The 21,036-nt window shown below is 54.3% G+C and overlaps 2 protein-coding genes across 2 annotated transcripts; both read right to left on the bottom strand.

Annotated features, from left to right (window-relative positions):
• Window positions 1-330: 330 nt before the first annotated feature.
• Window positions 331-10,390, bottom strand: CSK (C-terminal Src kinase). Its single transcript, XM_027657865.1, has 13 exons — window positions 10,292-10,390; window positions 5,424-5,504; window positions 5,106-5,219; window positions 4,477-4,589; window positions 3,566-3,785; window positions 3,117-3,210; window positions 2,975-3,040; window positions 2,722-2,821; window positions 2,481-2,571; window positions 2,000-2,073; window positions 1,706-1,901; window positions 1,400-1,486; window positions 331-1,288 (listed from the first exon to the last, which is right to left on the bottom strand). The coding sequence occupies exons 2-13, from the start codon at window positions 5,436-5,438 to the stop codon at window positions 1,106-1,108; spliced, it is 1,353 nt and encodes a 450-aa protein (XP_027513666.1). The 5' UTR covers window positions 5,439-5,504; window positions 10,292-10,390; the 3' UTR covers window positions 331-1,105.
• A 7,797-nt stretch (window positions 10,391-18,187) lies between these two features.
• On the bottom strand, window positions 18,188-21,036 carry LOC113953888 (cytochrome P450 1A5-like; the record flags this gene model as incomplete). Its single annotated transcript, XM_027657556.1, has 6 exons — window positions 18,188-18,604; window positions 18,833-18,919; window positions 19,122-19,245; window positions 19,334-19,423; window positions 19,965-20,091; window positions 20,719-21,036. Coding segments are annotated over 6 exons (1,053 nt in total), but the record flags the coding sequence as incomplete, so codon positions are not given.

Below are 21,036 nucleotides of genomic sequence, written 5' to 3'. Positions count from 1 at the left end.
CTTCGTTGAGACAAGCAGGGCAGGGAACAGGGTCCATGAGGTCCAGGAATCAGCCCCAAAATGCATTCCCAGGTTCTCCCATGCCTGCTACAAGCACCAGAAAGTAAAGCCTGGATTAAAGAGGAGCTTTGGCATCGCTTGGCAGCTTCATCGCTGTCACAACTCACCAGTTCTCATGGGCAGGATGGAGGCAAGTGATGCTACTCATCCCATCTATATGGGGACCCTGGGCAGAGATGGGGGGGTCCACCCCCACCTCTTACCCTGTCAAGGGATCCCAGGACCCCAGAGAGCAGAGCCAGCAACAGAGGGGCAGCGAGGCGGGATGTGCCGCGTCCGTATGGAATGTTTGTTGTTTTTTTTTTTTTTTTTAATTACAGTTTTTAATCTCACAGTTGGTAGCATTACATGAGAATAAAGCACTGGACAGGACTGGAAAAAAAGGCCTCTGGAGACAGCATGCAAACATTGCAACGAGTTTAAAGCAAAACAACCCAAAAAAAAAAAAAGCATCTGGCGGGGACGCGGCCACGCTCTCCCGACCGGGCGGCGAGTCCAGCGTCAACCCGTCAACCATCACGTCTGTCGCTGGGGGTTTCCTTTTCGTGTGTCCATTTCATTGGTTTATTTATTATTATTCTCCTTTTGTCAACCTTCCTCTCTCTCTCTCTGTCTGTCTTCTTTTTTTTTTTTCTTTTTTTTTTTCTTTTAATTACATTAAAAAATAAGATTCGTACTTTAGTAAAACGCCCAGCACTCAGCTGAGCCCTGCTTGAAATAATAAAAAAAACCCCAAAAACACCAACAAAGCCCCCCCCCAAAAAAAAATAAAAAAAAAAAAAAAAAAAAAAAAAACCCAAAAAAATAAAAAAAAAAAAAAAAAAAAGAGCCTGGGAGACGGGAAAAAAAAAAACCACCCCAAACCTGGAAAATAAAAATAAAAACTGACAGATTTGGAAGTTTGGAAGCAACCGGGGGACTGGGGTGGGGAGGATACCCCCGGGGCTCCCTCCAGGTGCCAGGGCTGGGCAGGGGGGCTGCCCACACCCCTGTCCCACCCCCAGCATGGGTCCCCCACAGCTGCCAGGGTGGGCGAGCCCCCCCCTCACAGGTAGAGCTCCTTCTCTTTGATATGCACTAGCTGTTCACGGAGCTGGTGGAAGGATGGCCGGTGGCCAGGGTCCAGGGTCCAGCACTTCTTCATCACCTCGTAGACGACGGCCGGACAACCGTCCGGAGCATCCATCTTATAGCCCTTCTCCACGCGGGGCACCACGTCCTTCAGGGGCTGGGGGTACAGGGGCGGGAATCAGGATGTGAGCGTGTGGGTTCTCCCCACAAACAGGGGCTCAGTGCCCTCAAAAACCATCCCTGAGGCACTGGGGCAGTCCTCACTTACAATTCTCGGATAAGGCACTCGCCCGAAGGAGTAGATTTCCCAGAGGAGGATCCCAAAGCTCCACACGTCTGACTTGGTGGAGAATTTCTGGAGGGAGGGGAAAGAAGCCCTGTGAACAGGCTCAGGCAGGGATGGGGGGCAACAGCTCTTCCCCATCCTCAGGGAAGCTGGTCGTGGGGTCAGACAGTGGGAAGTGGCACTCAAGCACCATCTCTGCATGGAAAATTTGGGGCAGCCCAGAATGTGCCCCCTTCCTGCAGCTTCCTCCATATCCATGAAGTCCGGGGCCCCCCTCTGCTCACCCACCTTTTCTCTAAGTGCTTCTGGTGCTGTCCACTTGACTGGCAGCTTCCCCGTGTCCTGTGTGGAGGAGGCTTCCTTGGTCAGCCCGAAATCGCTGACCTTTGCGATGTTGTCCTCCGAGACCAGCACGTTCCTCGCCGCTAGGTCCCGGTGGACAAAGTTGTTGGCTTCCAGGTACTCCATGGCTTCACAGACATCTCTGGGTGGGGTGGGGAGGAGAAGTGGGTTAGCAGGGCAGCCCCAAAACAGGGGTGGGTGCAGGTCAGGGTGGAGGGCACGGCCTTGTCCTGTACTTACAAGGAGAACTTCAGCAGGCAGTCTGCCCCGAGGACTGACCGCCCACGTGACCGCAGGTAGTCTACTAGGCTGCCCTGGATGGAGGGATGAATGGATGGATAGAGATGGCATCATCAGGGTCAGCATCCCACCCGCTGTCCCCTCCCACCTCGTCAGGACCCAGGGATGATGTCCCTTCCACATGGAGCAGGACCAAGGGTTGACGTCCCTCCCCCACGGGGCAGGACCAGGGGATGATATCCCTTTCTCTCTGGGGCAGGACCTATGGATGATGCCCCTCCCTTGGGCAGGATGTGGGGATGCCAACCCTCCCTTGGAACCAGCAACGGAACATGACACCTCCAATCACCACGGTGGCCCCAGGGAGATGCCGCCCAAGCTGAGATGACCCAGCTGGTCTGCCAGGGTGAAGCCCCAGGGCCCTGGTGGGGGGGCAAAGGGGACAGAATGGGAGGGCAGGTGGCCGGGATGGAGGTCTCACCTTGGCCATGTACTCGGTGACGATGTAAAGGCCACTTTTCTCCTCCACAATCACCCCCAGGAGCTGCACCAGGTTGCTGTGTCGGAGCTGCCTGCGTGGCACAGGAGGGCTCAGGCCAAGGTTTTGAGGAGAAGGGGCACTCCCATGGTCCCTGCAGTATCAGGGACCACCTACCCTTGCTCATAGGGACAGAGGTGCCCCCTCCCTCCCGCTGTCCTCCCCTGGTGACAGTGACACTCACGTCATGACAGATGCCTCCGCCAGAAAGGCCTGCGCTGTGGCGTCGTTTTTAATGCACTTCACGGCGACTTTGTTCCCCCGGTAATCCCCCAGCATCACGTCTGCAGGCCAGAAAGATGGGCATAGGAGGCACTGGGAAGCATCCTGACTTCCTGGGGCCCCACCAGCACCCTGAGGGAGCTACAGAAGAGCAGCCCTCACCACCCCTGCCCCCTGACTTAGGGCCACCGCAGCACTGGGGACACTGGGCTCACCTCCGAATTCCCCTTTGCCAATGATCTGTAGCAACTTGAGGTCCTTCATGTTGAGAGCCCAGCCACCTGTATGAGGGAAAAAGGGGAGTGAGGGGGTGCTAGGTGGGTTCCCAGGAGCCAGGGAGGGGGCACGGCCACTCACTGCGAGAGAACTCGTCCTGCGCTGCCACCGTCCCCTCCATCACCTTCGGTTTGATGAGGCGGGTGCAGAGCCCGTCTGCGTCTGTGGTGTAATGCTGGGGGGGACACAGCGGGTGTGTGGGTGACACCTTGGCGTGAGAGTCCCACCAAGGCGATGCCAGGCTCTGGGATCCCACCAGGTGGCAGCACGAGGCCACAGACGGGCCTGGTGAGGGCTCGGAGGTCCCTCCTCCTGGTCCCCTTGTCCCCTGAGCATCCTGCCCCTCTCCCCGCTCCTTGTTCCAGGGGTCTGTCCCCAGCATCTCCACCCCATGGGGTCAGCAGAAAAGGTCCCATCACCTCCTGAGCTCCAGACTTGCAGCCCCACAAGCTCTGATGTCGCTATACATCCCCTTCCAACCTCAGGCTATGATCTGAGGGGGACTGGAGAGGTGGCAGCTCAGGCCTCACCTCCACCAGCTGCATGAGATTCTCAAAGTAGACCTCCTCATCGATGCTCAGCTTGCTGGAGGAGTAGATGATGCGGTAGTGCTCCACCTTCCCCTCACAGCTCACGCACAGAGTGTAGTCCCCGGGATAGTTGGTGCTCTCCCGCACCAGGAAAAGCCCCGTCTCGGGAGGGTACAGCAGCCGCTCCGCCTGCTCCCGCGTGATCTTCCCGTGAAACCACCTGCAACAGAGCACACAGGGCAGGTTAAGGGCTGGGGATGTGCTGCTTGGATCCCTGTGGGACTGTATTTGGGAGGGACGGGTATATGGAGCAGCAGCTTCCATCCCTGCCTGCATGGGGACAGCTTGTCCGCACTCCTCCTTGCTGTCCCCATCCACCCCATGACACAGCTCCTTCCATGGCATCACGCTCCCCTCTTCCTGGTCCCCAACCTGGGATTCAGGCCCTCTGCACACTCCTAGGAGCTTCCTCCTCCCAGCTCCCCCAGACTAGGAGTCACTGGCAGCTCTGGGATGCAGCAGGAGTATCAAAACCATCCACCCATCTATCCATCTCCCTATCTCCCACCCCTCCTGTGCAGACCCTGTTCCAACCTTCCTTCTTCCTCCCAGCAGCCTTTACAACCCCAACTTCAGGTAAAAAACCAGTCTGAAATGCAACCCAACAATCCATCACATTTGCAGCCATGCAGGCAGCTCCCAAGGCATTCAGAGTTCTCTGCAGCAGCAAATCCCAATCCCAAATCCATGCTGCTGGGAAGCCTGAGCCCCTGCCTCTTATGCCTTCTGACCTTGCCAAGCCCCGTGAGGAATGTCACCTCTGCTGGGACATGGCTCTGAACACGGGGATGCTCCAGACCAAGCCACCTCCCCCAAAATTCACCCTGGCAGAGTCCCAGTTGGATACTCACGGCATGAGGCTGAGCTTGATCCCAGCTTTCACTCCTTCCCGCTTCTGGACGTAGTTAGCAGGGATGATGCCCTCCCGGCCCACCTTGTTCTTTGCCTTGTACCAGTTGGGATCCTGTGGGGACAGCAGGATGTCACAACGAGCCTGTGGCCTCAGGAGACAGCTACATCCCACCCAAGGAGCCCACAGGGGTGTCAGCACTGCCTTGGGGATTCCCCAAGCACCCTGGTATCCCCTTCCTGAACTGCAGGAAGGATGGGATAGGCAGGGGATCAGGGTCAGTGCTGGAACCAGCAAACTCTGATGCTGGTGGCCCCACAGGGGTCACTGTGATCCCCCTCCCAGCCTGCTGGGCAATTCGGAGCTCCCCAAACCCACAGCCCCTCTTTTCCCTCTCCAGAGTCAAGCCTGGCGTCGCTGCCTCTCCCATCCCTCCTCCACGTCCCAGGAGGCGCTTACATTTCGGAGAAACCTTAACTAACAAGGCCAGGAATTAATTAACCAAACATGTGGCCCGATTCCTGCCCAGCGGGACTGCCAGGACCAGGGGATCCCACTGGCACATGTCGTGGGATGCAGGAATGGTGTCCCATGGAAATCCTGGCGTGGGGGGTGGCAGGGACACCTTACCTTGGTGACAGCAACAATGGTAAGGACATCTCCTTTGCTGAAGGGCAGGTCCTGCTCAGCAGTACCGTGGAAGTTGTACTTGGCGATACATTCTGTACCAGAGGGCCAAACAGCCTGGCCGGGAAGAGGGAATGGCATCAGAGCCTTGGACGGGCACGTCACCCACCCCTGGGCCTCCCCCGACCCTCAGGGACCCCCCTCACAAGCTCCCACCCCTCTGATGGAAAATCAAATGGGATTTACTTAAACCAAGTTTCCCCGTGTCCCTCCTGAGCACAGAGGTTGCTCCATCCCTGTCTATCCTCATCCAGAGCTCACCTGCATCCCTGACATCTTCTCAGGAGGTTGGGGGGGGGCACGAATCTCACAGGGGGGACACGTCACTTGGTACCATGAGACCTGCACAGGGGGAAAGGATGACTGAGAACTGGGCATGACAGGGACAGACACGTAGGGAGGATGCAGAGGGAGCAGCCTCCCACTAAGGATGCTTGCAAGCCACGTGAGCATCCCTTCTCCCACCAAGAAGAGGTCCCGCCTGAGGTGCCGCTTCCAAAATATCCCCAAATAGAGGTGAAAGTGGGAGCTTTGGGTCTGTTCAGCCCCTGCAGTCATAGACAGGACCAGCATGGAGCTGCTTGCCCAGATTATGAGGTATTTGCATGGATACAGCTTCTTAAGAGCAGAGTTTTTAAGTGCAGCATCTGCATCGAGTTAAAATACAGTACAGTGTGGATGGATGGAGATGCCCAGGGAAGGGAGCCGGGATGACCTCCAGGAGCCCCATACCACTCCTCTCCCAGGCTATGCAGCCAGAGCCCCACTCTCTCTGAAGACCCATGTGTGGAAACAGCCAGCCCTGAGAGCTTCCAAGGCCCGGGATTTAAAAGAAATAAATGTATCTACTCCCTGCAGGATAAAAGCCACTGGGATCCCGGAACATAACTGTTTCCGCCAGCTCCTAAATCCCAGGGGGATGCACTGAGCAGGGGTGCTGTGTTCCCCCTCGAGGCCCTAGGATGAGTGTGTGGGAGGGGAACAAGCCTGGCTTTATTCTCACCGCTCCAACCCCCGGGAAAGGATGAAGTCACTGGCCCTGGAATCAAACCAGGCTTTCTTGGGCCGGGGCACTGGGGTCATGCTGGGCTGGGGGCACAGAGGGGGATACGGGCAGAGCAACCCCCAAAACCCACCCAAATATTTATTAATTCACTGTATCAATTCAGGGTCATTGGCAGTCACTGCTTCCAGCCCTGCTGTCAGCAACTCAAAGTATTTTGGGAAGGAGGAAGTGAAACAAGGGGCAAGGCTGAGAGACAGGAGGAGGAAGAAGATAAGGGGCAGAACTGTGGGGAGGAAGAGCACGATGAGAACATGGCCCTGTTTCCACCACAGCCATACCCAGAGCCTTCCGGAAAAGGCGTCATGCTGCCACCAACCAGCTCCTTCACCTTCCCCCAGGGCGGGGACATGACACAAATCGCTTTATTTTCGGCATCAGAGAGGAGAAATCAAGTCTTGGATGCTCACCCTAAGGACAGAGTTCAGGGGCCTGAGGACAGAGCGCTGGGGTTTCCAGTGAGCCCATCACTGCAGAGTCAGGTGGGTTTTTTTCCCAGCCAGCTCTGGGGCTGCTGCTGAGGAAAAGCCTCTCGAGATGGCACCCAAACCCAACCTGATGGCACCTGTGAGCCTGGGGAGCCAGGATACAGCTGAGGGAAGAGCTGGGTGATGCTGGGCTGCGGAGCACCGGGTGGGAGAGCAGCCCCTGAAATGGCTCCAGCTCCAACTCCCTGCCTTTCCAAGGTGACTTTTGATTAAAATTTGGATGGAACAAACATTTCAGCAAAGGGATCCCACCAGTTCGAAATGCAGCGCAAGAAAAACAGGGAATACACTACACTCTCTCAGCCCATGGAGGGATTTGGCTGAAGTCTGGAAGGAGCTGGTTTAAGATGCGATGCCTCCACATCTTAAAGGGAATTTCCCACTGCCGGGGCTATCAGCCCTGTTCCCCATCCAGCAGCTGGTGGGGACACTGAGCAGAAGCCAGTCCTGGGTGTTGCTCAAGGAGCAGCTCGTGCCCAAAGTGTTGAGTCAGCGCTTCCCACCGTCCAGGAGTTATTTTAAATATCCAAAAATGAGCAGGATGGCGGTTTCATCCGAGGTGTGACTCCAGCTGAAAAACACTGGCTGGAGTCAGGTCAGGATATCAGGGAGCATCCCCTAGAAGGGATGCCCAGGGGTCCATCCCAGGACCACAGCCTACCTGCAGGTTGGAAAAGCCACTTTCCACCCTGCACAGGAGCTGGATTTTCCCAATTCCAAGGCCGGTTGCTTGGTCTTTCAGCTCACGGATGTCACCAGCATTTGTATTTGACAAAAGCAGAGAGGATACAAAATTCATAGCCTGCCCTCACAAAGAGTATTTTTTTCCCTGCTAAAGAGGAAAGTGCCCCAGCAAACCCCACCAAGAACACGCTCCAGCTGGTCCCAGCTTTTTTATCTTCTCGGATCATGGATATTCATGGCACCGGGCTGTGGTATTGTTATAAATACACACAATAAATTTGCTTTTCAGTTTTAAAGGGGGAGGTGGTTACAGCACCGAGAGCTGCCCTTTTCAGAGCCCCAAAGCCCATCACCCCGGCACGGACCTTCCTCCTCCCGAGCCTCATTTTGTTTTCAATTGTTACCTAATTTCTGCCTCAAAGCTGAGACTTTCCGGGGAGCAGAAGGAAACCACATGCCCCCGAGAGCCCCCAGCTCTGGGGCAGCTGCCACCAGGCCCCCCGAAGGCCTGTGGTGGCCTCATGTGACAGCCAGCAGTTCCTGCTGTGCACGTCACCCACGCCGGCCCCGACCTCGTGCCCGTGGCTGCTTCCGCCCGCCCCGTATCCCTGTGGGATGCTGGGCTGGGAGAAGGACGTGGTGAGCCTGGCAGAGTGGATCCAGAGCTTAAAAGCAGCAACCTCTGCCTTCCAGGAAAACACGGGGAATTGCCCCTTCTTTCCTAAAGGAGGATGTGCAGCAGCACATAAATGAAATTAATAATAATTAAAAAAAAATTAGCCAGAGAGCAGCTCAAAAGATTTGGCAGAACCGAGTGCTGGGTTTGGCTATCTTCAGCCCTGACAGGCACGGGTTTGTTCCGTCTGGAAGCTCCCCATTCCCGAATTGGGGCTTGGGATGTGCTCAGGTGAACCCACTCTCTGCCAAAATCCACATCCCCTTTTTCTCCCTCGAGCATCCTCTGAGCCAGTCAGTCCAGGAATCCCAGTGACGGATCTCATCCCAACGCTGCACCCTGAGGTTCATCCCCACTGCCTTCCCTCACAGTCCTGTTCCTGGATTTCCTTCCAGGAAGCCTGGCTCGGCAGCCAGGAGCCGGGAAAGGTAGGAAGGGCAGGTACAGTGAATACCTTTGCCATGCTAATAATCCAAAGGGCACCAGGGAAACGAACCAGGGAAACCTTTCCTGTCATTAACCACCAGCCAAAACTGTGTTGTGCCAGACCCACAGGCAGGCTGGGGGAGGAATTTGGGACTCCCAGAGTGAATCCCACCTGAAGAGGGTCATCACCATAGGATGGGGTGGGGGAAAGATGCTGCATTTCCATTTCAAACCCAATTGGGGGAACAGGAAGCACCTGTCCAGCACCGAGATGACTCTATTTAAAATCAAGTTTAGTTGTCAATGGTAGGAAACCTTCATTCCCTATGGAAACAGGCGCGAGGGTGCCCTCTGCATCTACCCCCTTCCGCTCATCCATCTCCCTCTGACCAAAACATCTCCCAGGGAAGTTCTTTAAACTTAAAAAAACCCCCCAAACCAACCCCAAACCAGACAACATCCTCCCTGCCTCTGAAAGATCTTATCGCCTGTTATTACAATGAACACCCACGATTAGTCTAATCGAAAGAAAAACGTTCCTCCTTCATCTCACCCGTGAGCTCAGAGGGTTTCGGAGCTGTTACCCCAAACCAGCCCCAACTGGGTGCCCCACTGTGAAGAAGAGGAGGGTGTCTTCCTTTTTTTTTTTTTTTCAGGGATTTTAAAATTCTTTTAGAAGAGAAAGAGAAGATGGTGCTGGTCAGACCTGGGGGACAGTTGGAGGCAGGTGGAGGCCCGGAGAGAAGCTGCTCCTGGCCTTCCCACTGCAGAGAGGTTTTCCTGGTCCTCCTCTATCCTACAAAAACTTCAACGGGGTGATTTTCTGCCTACACAAATCACCCCAGTATCCTGTTCCCAGGTCCTGGAGTGCGTCAGGGCATCCCTGAGGATGTGCACAAGGAGTGGAGAGGAGAATGGAAGGTTTTTTTTTTTTGGCAAACACTCACCAGAAACTGAAAAGGTGGGGGGAGGCAGCAGTTGCAGGGGAAAGTGCACCTCAAAACTCTCTGGATTTGCAAGGGTTTCATCACTCCCATCCTAATGATGCTCCATGAGAGAGGATGGGGATGCTCCCAAAACCTTCTGCATCCCTCCATGAACCTCTCTGGCCACTCCTTGCCTTGCCAGGATGGGGCCGTGCTCTTGCGTGGGTCCATTGGGGATAAACCCCTGTCCCGGGAGGAAGGCTGCCATCCTCCTCCTCCCGCTCCCCAGCCAGCACATCTTTAATTTGGGGGTTTTTTTTGGACTTTCCCCCCCCCCGAATTTTGGGGTTTTTGGGACTTTTTTTTTTTTTTTGCCCGGCGGCACAGCCCCTTTCGCTCTCGCTGAACCAACGAGCAACAGCCGTGGCTATAAATAACCCGCCGCCGCCTTATTGCCCAAAAAAAAAAAAAAAAGAAAAAAAAAATCCCCAAATTTAAAAAAATTCAAACCAACAATGAACGCGGCTGACAATCCCTTTTGACACCCGGGTCCCTCCTCCCATCTCAAAGCCCCCGCTCCCAAGGGCCTTTGTATGGGATGGGGATGGAGCGGGAGGAGGACTTGGTACCCCCGGCCGGGTTTGGGGTGCGGTGGCACCCCCGCCACGGGAAGGGATGCTGCGGGGGTCTCCTTCTCTCTCTCCCTGCAGGATAGGGAGGGGGGGCGAGGTGTCCCCGGGGACCGCGGCGGGGCGGGAGCGGCTGCGCCGGGGTCACCGGGGGTCAGGCGGGGCCGGACCCCGCCCCCCCCCCCACGCCCCATTGTCCGCGCCCCGCTCCCCCAGCCCGGCGCCCCCATCACTCACCTCCCTCCGGGCAGGGGCTCAGCCCGCCGCCGGCTGCTCCATGCGGCGCCACCGGGGCCTCCGGGCTCGGCTGGGCCGGCGGGGGGGGCGCGGGGGGGGCGGAAGGGGCGGGGGAAGCCGGAGCCGCCGCCGCCGCCGCCGGAGCGCGGCGGGGCCCAGCGCGGTGCGGGGGCCGCGGGGTGCGGAGGTGCGGGGCGGGCGGGGGGTTCCGGGGCGGCGGGGCCGGAGGGGCGGACGGACGGACGGACGGACGGACGGACAGAGGGAGGGAGGGAAGAAGGGAGGGAGGGAGCGGCGCCCGGAACCGGAGCGCCCCGAGCCGCACCGCGCATGCGCCGGGCGCACCGCGCCGGCAGCGGGGCGGGGGCACCGGGAGGCGTGAGGCGCCACCTGCCGGCGGTCGGCGGCACTGCCACCGGGAGGGAGGGAGGGAACCGGGAGGGAGGGAGGGACACCGGCACTGCCACCGGGAGGGAGGAACACCGGGAGGGAGGGAGGGACACCGGCACTGCCACCGGGAGGGAGGGAGGGACACCGGCACTGTCATCGGGAGGGAGGAACACCGGGAGGGAGGGAGGGACACCGGCACTGCCACCGGGAGGGAGGGACACTGGGAGGGAGGGAGGGACACCGGCACTGCCACCGGGAGTGCCACCGCCACCCGCACCGCCAACGGCGGCAGGACCTGCAGCGGCACTGCCACCGGCACCAGTACCGGCAGCCCTGCAGGCACCGGGACCGGTAGCGGGACCCACGCCGGCATCGGGAACGGGACCCGCACAGGGACCAGCAACGGAAGAGACAGCGGCAACGGGACCCGCACCGGCAATGGGAACGACACCGGCGACGGCACTGGGAGCGCCACCGGGACCAGCACCGGCACTGGCACCGGAATCACACCGGGAACGCCAACGACTCTGGGAGCGGGAGCGGCACCGGCAGCGGGACTGCCAGCAGCGCCCGCACGGGGACCGGTAACGGGACCCACACCAGCACCGGGAACGACACCGGCACCGCACCCGCACTGGCACCGGGACCGGCCCCTCCGTTCCTGCCCGGGCCGGGGGTGCCTGCTCGGTGTGTGCTCACATGGGCACAGAATAGTACTAAAATGATGTAAAATGCCAATAAAATAAAAATCATTAAACCCCAACAATAAATAACGATAAAATGGTCAAATAACAATCTATAACGTATCATTTGACTGTAGTAATAACTATATCATACTATAATATGAATAATTTAATACCCAAACCAATATATTATTCTATGATTCTACAAGATAATACAGTAATATTAATAATAAAATAAGTTATAATATAATAAAAAGAAAAATTATAAAATGCACAAATAGGAAATTAACAATATAATATACAATATAACAATATGATGTGACATGATATGGTAATATTATGATATGAGATAACATATAGTATAACATATATAATATAATATAGTATAATATAATAATTTCTGGATGATCTTTAAGGTCCCTTCCAACCCAACTCACTCTCTGATTCTGTGTCTCAAGAAGATAATAACAATAATAACAATAATAAAGCAATAAATAATGATAAATTGCTCAAATAACAAAGTAATAATATATAACATGGCATCACATAAAAATATCACAGAGCATAACATCATATAATGTCATATAACAACATGATGTGACATGATAATATAGAATAGAATTAATGGAATTAATAGAATTACTTGATGACCTTTAAGGTTCTTTCCAACCCAACCCATTCTCTGGTTTCATGGTTCTATAGTATCAACAACAACAAAAAACAGTAATAAAAATAGTGATGATGATGGGGGTGAGAGTGGGGGTCTGGCTGCAGCAAGGTGGACAGAGAGCAGGGGTCTGTCTCGGGGTCTCCCCCACCATCTCCCACTCCTCACTGCAGCATCCCAGGGTCTCCAGGGATGTCTGCTGGAGGGATGGCATCCCCTGCACTGCAGCCTGAAAATGTCCCTTGGTCTGCTCCAGCAAGGGAACATGATGGAGAGAAGAATGGGAGGGGGGAAACAGCCTCTGGGTGTCCCATCACTTTTCCTTATCCACGACCTTGGGTGGTCAGGTATTGGCTCATCCCTGGGACATCCATGCCCTGGGAAGGGCGCAGGCCCATAGGTGTGTTCCCCACTGGAATGCCGGGGTGACACTGAGGTGTTTGTCACTTCCTGCCCCAGCACCAGCACCGGCACCATCACACAGGGCGAAGCAGGAAGTCTGGGTACCAGCCCACCACCAGCTTTTGTCTGGCCCTCACTTCTCCCTATCCCTCAGCATCCCAACCAGAATGTGATGGCATGGGAAGAGATTGTGGCCACTGGGAGTGACACCCCCAGGGATGTACCTCCTGATGGAGGACGCAAAAAATAAGCTCGGAGCCCTGGTCCTGGATGGCTGGGAGGGAAGGATGATCTCCCTGGGATGAGGGGACTGGGAAGATGTGACAGAGGGAATGAGGGGACTGGGAAGAGTGATGGAGATGGATCTGAAGGGGAAAAAGGGACTGCAGGGGGCAGGGAAAGTCAGGGTCCAGAACCAGGGCGATCCCAGCAACCAAGGGAGTAGGTTGCAAAGCCCAGCTCATTATTAGGAAGCACATCCTTGCTCCAACAGTATGCAGGAAAGAGCCAGGGACCTGCTGCTGGATTCAGGCATCCCTTCACCGCTCCAAGTTTCCCCCAGGGTCTGGTGGGTTCGTTTGGCATCGGGGAGGTGTGGAAGGGGCTCGTCCTCACCCAGCCTCCAGCAGAGCCGTGCTGGGAGGAACTGAAACCAGCTCGTGCACCAGAAATGCATTTGTGTTTGCAAGCCCAAACCCATCCACGCACGCATCAGTGCACCCACCCGGCCTTGCACACACTCCCACACTCCCCTGCACAGTCACAGGATGTTTTGTGTGACAGTTAACTAGAATTCCAGAAATATCCTTATCACAGCACCACTGGAGCCAGGAGTCCTCCCTCCCTGGGTCTGGGGAGGAGCACAAAGCTGGTGGGTCTCAGCTCTTGGGTGAAAAGTCGAGGCATGAACCCAGCTTGGTGGGGAATCGTGCCCAGTCCCAGGTTTTCCCCGTTCATCAGGAAGAGGGAGATCCTCCAACAAATGCACAGCAATGGATACTCAGAGCTGCCACAGGGGTTTTTTTTCTCTCCCTGAAACTCCAAGACCATCAGCATTCCCAGGGATGGCTGGAAGGGTGATGGATGATATGGTGATGCAGCTGAGGCTGGTCCATGCAGGAGATAGAGGGGGAATCCTCCAGGCACAGCTGCTGCAATGGCTCGTCTGGAATTTTTCCCGGAACAGGTCTTGGTTTGAGGGTGTGATTGTGTGATTCCCTCGGTGGAAGGGAAGGATGAATTTGGTCACGGCAGGCGAGGCATGGATGGCCATCTCCCCGCCTTGCACCAGGAGAGGGGGCCCTTCAGCCGGCTGGAATCAGTAGGAAAAGGGGAAATAAAAGAAAGGGGAAAAAACGCATCAGAGGAGGAGCCGACGGTGAAATCCCGACCGAGTAAAGGACTGGCAACTGCCTGCCCTGTCTCTGCCTCTTCTCTGCATCCCCCGGCTGGTGTAGTCCCTGCGGGGCAGTGGGTTTGGTGCCTTTGAGGGATTCTGGCAGCACAGGTAGGATAAGTGGTGGGCAAGGAAAGGGAAGTGTTGCTGCCTTGAATGTACAAGACAGCGAAGAATCTGCAGGTGGTGGCTGGAAACATCAAAGTCAGCATGAAAGTTCCCAGCTCATTCCACCCTGGAGAACCCATCTTCCAGCTGAAAAAACCCCGAAGTGAACCAGGTTTTGCTGGTTCTGCGGCTTCCAGAGCTCCTGGGGATGGTAAGGGATGCGGGATGCCCTGCAGGGTGGTCAGCCTCCTAGAGATCCCCCTCCCCAGGTGTTCCTCCCCACAAAAAAAGTCCCATCAGGGGTAAAACCCGTTGCTCCTCTCTGCCCAGCAGCCACAGGCACTGGCGGAGCTGGTGTGGCAGGTGCCACGGGAGGGCGTTCATGTCCCTAATCCCAGTGGGAGGGGACAGTGAATTAGGATCCTGCTCCCTCCATCCCAAATCTGAGTTCTCAGTGGGCTTCTCCCCTCATGCGAACCCCAAAACCCCCTTGGATGTGGAGAACAGCCTCATTTCAAGGGCTCAAGGGAATGGGAAGCCTTTATTCCCAGGATGTTTTTAATCAAAGTCGAGCAGGTTGGGGGTGCTGGCTCTCCCACCACTGGAGATGTACAGGTGACTGCCAGCCCTGAGTGCATCCCATCTCCCCTTCTCCTTTCCCTTTCCCCCATGGAAAATCATGCCAGAGTGGATGTACAGCCAGGTTTGAGGAGATTCCTGGGAGCCTGGAGCTTTTCCTGAGCAGCACTTTGCATGCAAGGGAGCAGTTATCTCCACATCTCTGCTGTTCCCTTCTCAGCCTGGGAACAAACTCCATCCTTACCTGCCTTCATGTCCTCTGATTCACGGGTACCTTGTACCTCTAATGACAAAAGGCAGTCAATTAGCCCCAAAGCTGCCTCCTTTCCATGGGGAAGAGGGAGGGGAGGGGTGGGAGGAGGAAGAAGGGTTCACACTGATTTGGGAGCCCCTGTAGCAGAGACATACAGCCCCTGAGCAAAGACATGGACCATGTTTAATGTGTCCAGCTCCACTGTCTTAAGCTCTGCTTCATCCACGGGTTCAACCTGGATGGAGCAGAGAACTAGGATCTTCCCCAACACACCACGGAGGAAATTTCACCAGGGGAAGGTCCCACCAGCTCCAGCACCCCAGAAGCTTCTCATGAAGGCTGAACAGAGATTTTTTTTGCCCAGAAAGGGGTAATCAGAAACCAGTTCAAGGCATGGGAGATCCCAACTCTGTCCCAGTGGAGATGCAATAAGAAAGATGGTGTTGGGGGGGTTTTCCTCTGTCACCAGTGTTGGAGACAAGCAGCAAAAGCAAGACACACAGCATTAATCCCCATGGGGAGATGATTCCTGATAACAGATCTGAAACAGCCAAAGGAAAGGAATTAGAAATGCAGCATTCATTTTTAATCAGGAGGGTCATTAATGTTGGAGAACTCCTCTCTTCTTTCCATCCACGAGGAAGAGTCACAAGTGGTGTATCTGACCCATTTTGGGGCTGGAGACAGGCTTTCCCAGTGAGGAGATGCCACCAGCCCAAATGCTGGCATCAGGCAGGTGTCTCAGCTTGAGGGAGAAGATGTGTGCCTGCCTGGACTTTTTCCTGTGGGAATGAGGGTGCTGGGAGCATTGCTCCCCTTTGAAAGAGGAGCTGGAGCCCTGTTGCCATACCTGATCTCATGACTCATTTTAAAACCTACCATAAAAGTAATTGACCATGGAGTGATCAAAGCTCCCCTGGCTTATCACTGCCCCCAATTCCAGTAAAGGAATTGTGGCACTTGCAGGCTACCCAGGGAGTAATTGGAGGGCTTAATTGAGGAAGGTTGTTAGTGGCAAGGAAAGTTAGGGGAGATGGAGTCCCTTACTTACTATGAGAAACTGAGGCTTTCACGGCAGTGATGATGAATAGGGGGGGGTTAGGTTGGATGTTAGGAAAAGTTTCTTCCCCCAGAGCGTGGTCAGGCACTGGAACAGGCTCCCCAGGGCAGTGGTCATGGCCCCAAGCCTGCCAGAGCTCAAGGATCCTTTGGACAATGCTCTCGGGCATATGATGGGATTCTTGGGGTTGTCTTGTGCTGGGCTCAATGATCCTTGTGGGTCCCTCCCAACTCAGGAGATTCTATTCTATTATATTATGAATGCCAGCAGGAAAACTGGGACACCACCTGGAGTCACTGGGCTGTTGGATGAGATGTCCAAGAGATATCAGACCAAGGTCCCAGGGGTTCCTCCTGCCTGTGCAAGGTGCTTGGAGAGGTCTTCCACAGAAACATGGGATGCCTCTATTGACATAAAGAGAGGGAGAAGTGCTAAATGTAGATGGGGTGTTATAAAGTGGGTTGTTTCAGCTCTGACACCGTGAAGAGAAAGGGCTGTGTGGGGAAGGATAATTGCCTGCCCACTTCTCTCCCCTCGGGCCTCTTCCCTTCCCCTTCCCCCATCCTGACACAGGGGTGACTTATTCAACCCTTGATAAATGTATCTTTGGGAGACCTTCTACCAGCAAGAGGCTGTTCCACCCCACTAATGTTAATATTAAGCTGCTTATCTGCTCCAGGGCTGTAAAATCCTCATCTCCAAAGGGGGAAAAAGATTTCCCACTGTTATTTGTATCTGCTCTTGCTTATTGCGGCCTTATCAGCAAACCCAGCCAGCCTTCAGGCAAGAGAGTCACGCAATGGCTCCAGCAAACCAGGCCTGTGGTCCCACACCAGGACCAGCATTGCATGTTCCCACTGCAGTGGAGTCATTGGGCCAAGTCCCTGAGAGCCTCTCCACCTCACAGGGGTGGCATGGCACACTGCTGATGAGTCCCTGGCAGTCCCACTGCTTTTCTGAGTCCCTAAATTAGGCACTGAGATTCACCTCCAGGATGGTCCCACCTTCTGCTGCAGCAGGTGAATGCTGGCTTTGGGATGTCCCTTGTGGAAAGTGGGTTTGTGACTCCATCGCCCTGACCTACTGTCCTTGTTGTAGGTAGTGGAGATGTCATTTGGCTGGTGGACCTCCAGCATCCTTCTGCTTTTCTTCTGAGGCCTCTGATAGCCTGCAGCACAAACTGTGCTTTGGACCTCCCTGTCCTCACCCTTGCTTCTCCTGCAATATTGGCATTATGACTTCAAGTGGTGAAGGCAAAGTTGGTGTGACACAGAGTGAAGCTGCTTGTGCTGGTTCAATGAATTCACGGGGCTCTGTGGCTGCCTCACATCAATATTTCACCACAAACTGGTGACCAAGCAGGACCCAGACACGCAGAGTTACTGCTTTTCACTCAGGCTTGCTTAGCGGGTCTGAACAAGCTGAAGTCTTGGGCAACTGGCTTCCCTGTTTTCTTCCCCAACATGCTTTCATTTCTGCCTCTTCTTGGAAGTTTTTGTGCAATATGTGGTGAGTGATCAGTATTTGGACATCAAAGGAGCTCTCACTGGTCAGGGTCTGGGGCTCTGAACGCAAATGCCTCCCACAGAAACGAGAGTAAGAGCAGAGTGTGTTGCACTGGATGGTTCTACTTGTTCCCATATTGTTGGTTGCCAGGTAGTGGGTTGGCTAAGATGGCTTTGCGTGCAAGTTGGAGAAATGGAGGCACCTGGCTCTGCTGGCATGGGTTGACTCGCAGCCAATGTAAACTTTGGGGTTTGAGTTGGAGGAATTCCTGTTCTCATTCTCTTCCTGCTGTGAAAACACCCTTACTCCAGTCTAGAACACCAGCAGCTTCTTTTTTCGCAAGGGGTGAAGGTGTCCTTCCTTGTGTCCTTCACAGCCGGCAGTGACCATGGCAAAGGAGGTGGTTGAAGCCTCAAGTTGCACCATGGGAGATTTAGACTGGATGTTGAAAAAAATTTCTTCACCAAAAAGGTTGTCAAACCCTGGTACAGGTTGCCCAGGGCACTGGTGGAGTCACCAGCCGTGGAGGGATTCAAAAGACATGTGGATGTGGCACCTGGGGACATGGGTTAGTGGTGGCCTTGGCAGTGCTGGGTTAATGGTTGGACTTGATGATATTAAAGTCTCTTTCAACCTAAACAAATTTATAATTCTGTGCTTCTTAAACACTAATGGAGGCTGTGGAATTACGGCATGGGTTGGCCGTCCTTCAACTCTCAACAAGCAATTCTAAAAGGTTACAGTCTAAGATTAGATGTGATGGAATGAGCAACACTTAATGGAATATGCAACACTAGAAACACTGCAAAAAGAAAAAGGCGAGAAATGTTACAAAGTGAACCAGATAAAACAGGAGTTTCAATAGCTTCAGTTTATTACATCATCCTGTACAGTGTACCAGACCCAGCTCTGCCACAGGGACACTCAGGTCTTTGCCCCCTGGTGATGTCTGGTCCCACTGCTCAGTTTCTGCTCTTCATGGGGAAGCGCTGCTTGACCTGGAAGTGCTCACACCTTTTGTGCCTCAAGGTCAATCCAAAAATTGGAGTCATGTCCACCTTCTTGCCATTGCAGACACTGAACTCCAGCTGCTGGAGCAAGGTGGACAGGAACAGGAAGACCTCCCACCTGGCAATGGTTTCCCCAGGGCACTTCCTTTTCCCCAGGCCAAAAAGCAGCACCTTCTCCCCCTCTTCTTTGTTCACTTTGGTTCCATCAGCACTGAGAAAACGCTCTGGGTTGAAGGTTTCTGGATCCTTCCAAAGTTTCCTGGAAGGGAAAACATCAGATGTTGAGATGGTTTCTCCTGGCCACAGGTGTAGGTGGGACACTGGAAGGTGGGAACTGCCAAGAAGAACATCCCTAAATTAAGTAGGTCCCTCACCTGCTCCCTTTTCTCTTTGAGAAGGTTGACCCCACTCCTGCCCAGGAAGAAAACTGTGCAGGAAGGGTCCTGTTTGTAAACTGAGGAGGCTTTCTGCCTCACAGGGTACTTACTCGTCATGATTCACTTGCCACTGGTTGATAAACACGCAGTGGTCCTTTGGGATGTAGTAGCCATTCAACACCGTGTCCTTAGTTGTGCTGGGGAGAGAAAAGATGGAGAGTTTGGGCAGCCAAAAGATTCTTCTGCATCCTCAGGGGACTGTTAGTTTGCTCCTGATGGTGCTGAAGGAAGGATGTGTCCCAGAGGGATGGTTTTGTGAGGTGCAGTTGTGCTGCCATGGGCCATAACAAAATGCCTCAAGAGATCTCCTTAGATCTCCTCTGCAAGCTCAGCCCCTACCTGTGTGGGATGGTGAAGGGCAGGAAGGAGGAGTGCCTGAACACCTCCAGGATAAAGGCTTCTGTGTAAGGCAGCGTGCCCCGGTCCGACAGCCGAGGTCTCCTCTCCCGGCCAATGGTCTGGTCTGCAGGAGACAGAGCAGAGGGAGTGGGTTGGGGTCAGCCCAGTCCAGACAGGTTTTAGCCTTGGAGGATGGGGGTTCATGGACTTACCCAGTTCTTTCTGGATCCTCTTCTGGATGTCAGGGTACGTCACAAGATACAAGAGGCTCCAGGATAAGGCAGTTGTCACTGTGTCGAAGCCTGGGCAAAGAGGAAGGTATGGGGATGAGGTCTGCACAATACCTATCTCCACTTGCAGGCTAACCATCACATGGAGCAGTCTGGGATGGCTAAGAAGGCAGAGGATGTCCTGGACACACAGCAAGACTTGGGGTTTCATTCTATCACAGAAAACCTTGCTAAAATATCCTACTCTCTCATCCTGTTTCACTCCTGGGTTGTGTCAGGTTCATATAACTTCTCTGGCATCAGGGGAGTTTCCACACAGTAACTCAAAGGTGAATCAGTCCAGAGACATTTCTCTCAACCAGAAAAAGTCACCCTGGCTTGTGAACCTCAACTGATCTATAAGCCATGCCCTTTGCTTGTCCCTGAAGCCTCTTTCCAGGGCTAATTTCTCAAACTGGTCTCTAGAGGTATCCCTAGAAGGTCCAGGAAGACCAATGAGCAGGAGAGTAAGTGCTTAGACACAAACTGGGTGCCTGGTGCTGGACAAAGATAGATCAGACAGAGATATAACAGGAAGGGTCTGAGGAGCTGAGGGGCTAGTGGGAGGAGGCACCTGCTCCAAAGATGTCATTCACGAGGTTGACGATCTTCTCCTTAGGGATCTGTGTGGCAGTGGTTTTTTCCACTTTTTTCTCCAGGCACTGCTCAATGAGGGAGTCGGTGATGTCTCGGATGTTGTTCTGTGAGGAAGAGGAGACAACCTCAATGCAGCAGAATTGGCAGAGGAATGGGTGTTCCTGAGCGACCCCACCTGATGCTGGGGAAGCCCAGGGTAATATAAGCATGCTCCATTTCCCATGGCACCTATAAAAACAAAGAGATGGTTCTCCAGGGAACCTGAGGCACAGATCAGATGTTCAACCAACAGACTGGCCCTATCACACAGGGAATGGAGGAGAAGCTGGGAAGCTCATGAAGCTATGTCAGGGAAGGTTTAGATTGGATGTTAGGATAAGGTTCATCGTCCAGAGGGTGGTCGGGCACCAGAACTGGCTCCCCAGGACAGTGGTTACTGCCCTAAGCCTGCCAGAGCTCAAGGAGCATTTGGACAATGCTCTCTGGCACATGGTGGGATTTCTGGGGGGTGTCCTGTCTCCACCTAAGAGCTGGACTTGATGATCTTTGTGGGTCCCTTCCAACTTCAGGAGATTCTGTGATTCTATGATATTCTATGATTCTATGAGAAGGAGGACTGGAGAGAGAGACAATACCCATTGCTTCTTGGCTGCAAGAAGAAAAGCTACTTGCTAGAGAGAGGAGGAGAGCAGGGACACACTGCTGGTGCAGAAAGTCCTGCAGGCTCTTACCTCATCATAGGTCTCGTAATGTTCTTTGACTATCTTCTGGAGGAAGCTGAGGAAGGACTTGTTGAAATCTATAAACGCTTTCATGCTGCGGCTGGGAAGGTACCGGAGCAGGGGGATGAAGTCAGCAGGGTAGCCAGCACCAGCCACGGCATCAAACTGCTCAGCTGAATTCACCAAGCTGAGCAGCTCCTGGTCATTGTGCTCGTAGCGCTTGCCAAAGCACATGGCACAGATGACGTTGGCCACCGAGACCACCAGGTACCGGTTAGGTTCAAAGCTCTTCTCCTCCTTCATCAGCTGCAGGAACTTGGTGACCAG

Source organism: Corapipo altera, unplaced genomic scaffold (assembly GCF_003945725.1).
Source record: "Corapipo altera isolate COAL_440 unplaced genomic scaffold, ASM394572v1 308, whole genome shotgun sequence".
NCBI classification, from domain to species: domain Eukaryota; kingdom Metazoa; phylum Chordata; class Aves; order Passeriformes; family Pipridae; genus Corapipo; species Corapipo altera.
The sequence above is the reverse complement of the archived record's forward strand: the minus strand, read 5'-3'. Positions and strand labels throughout refer to the sequence as shown.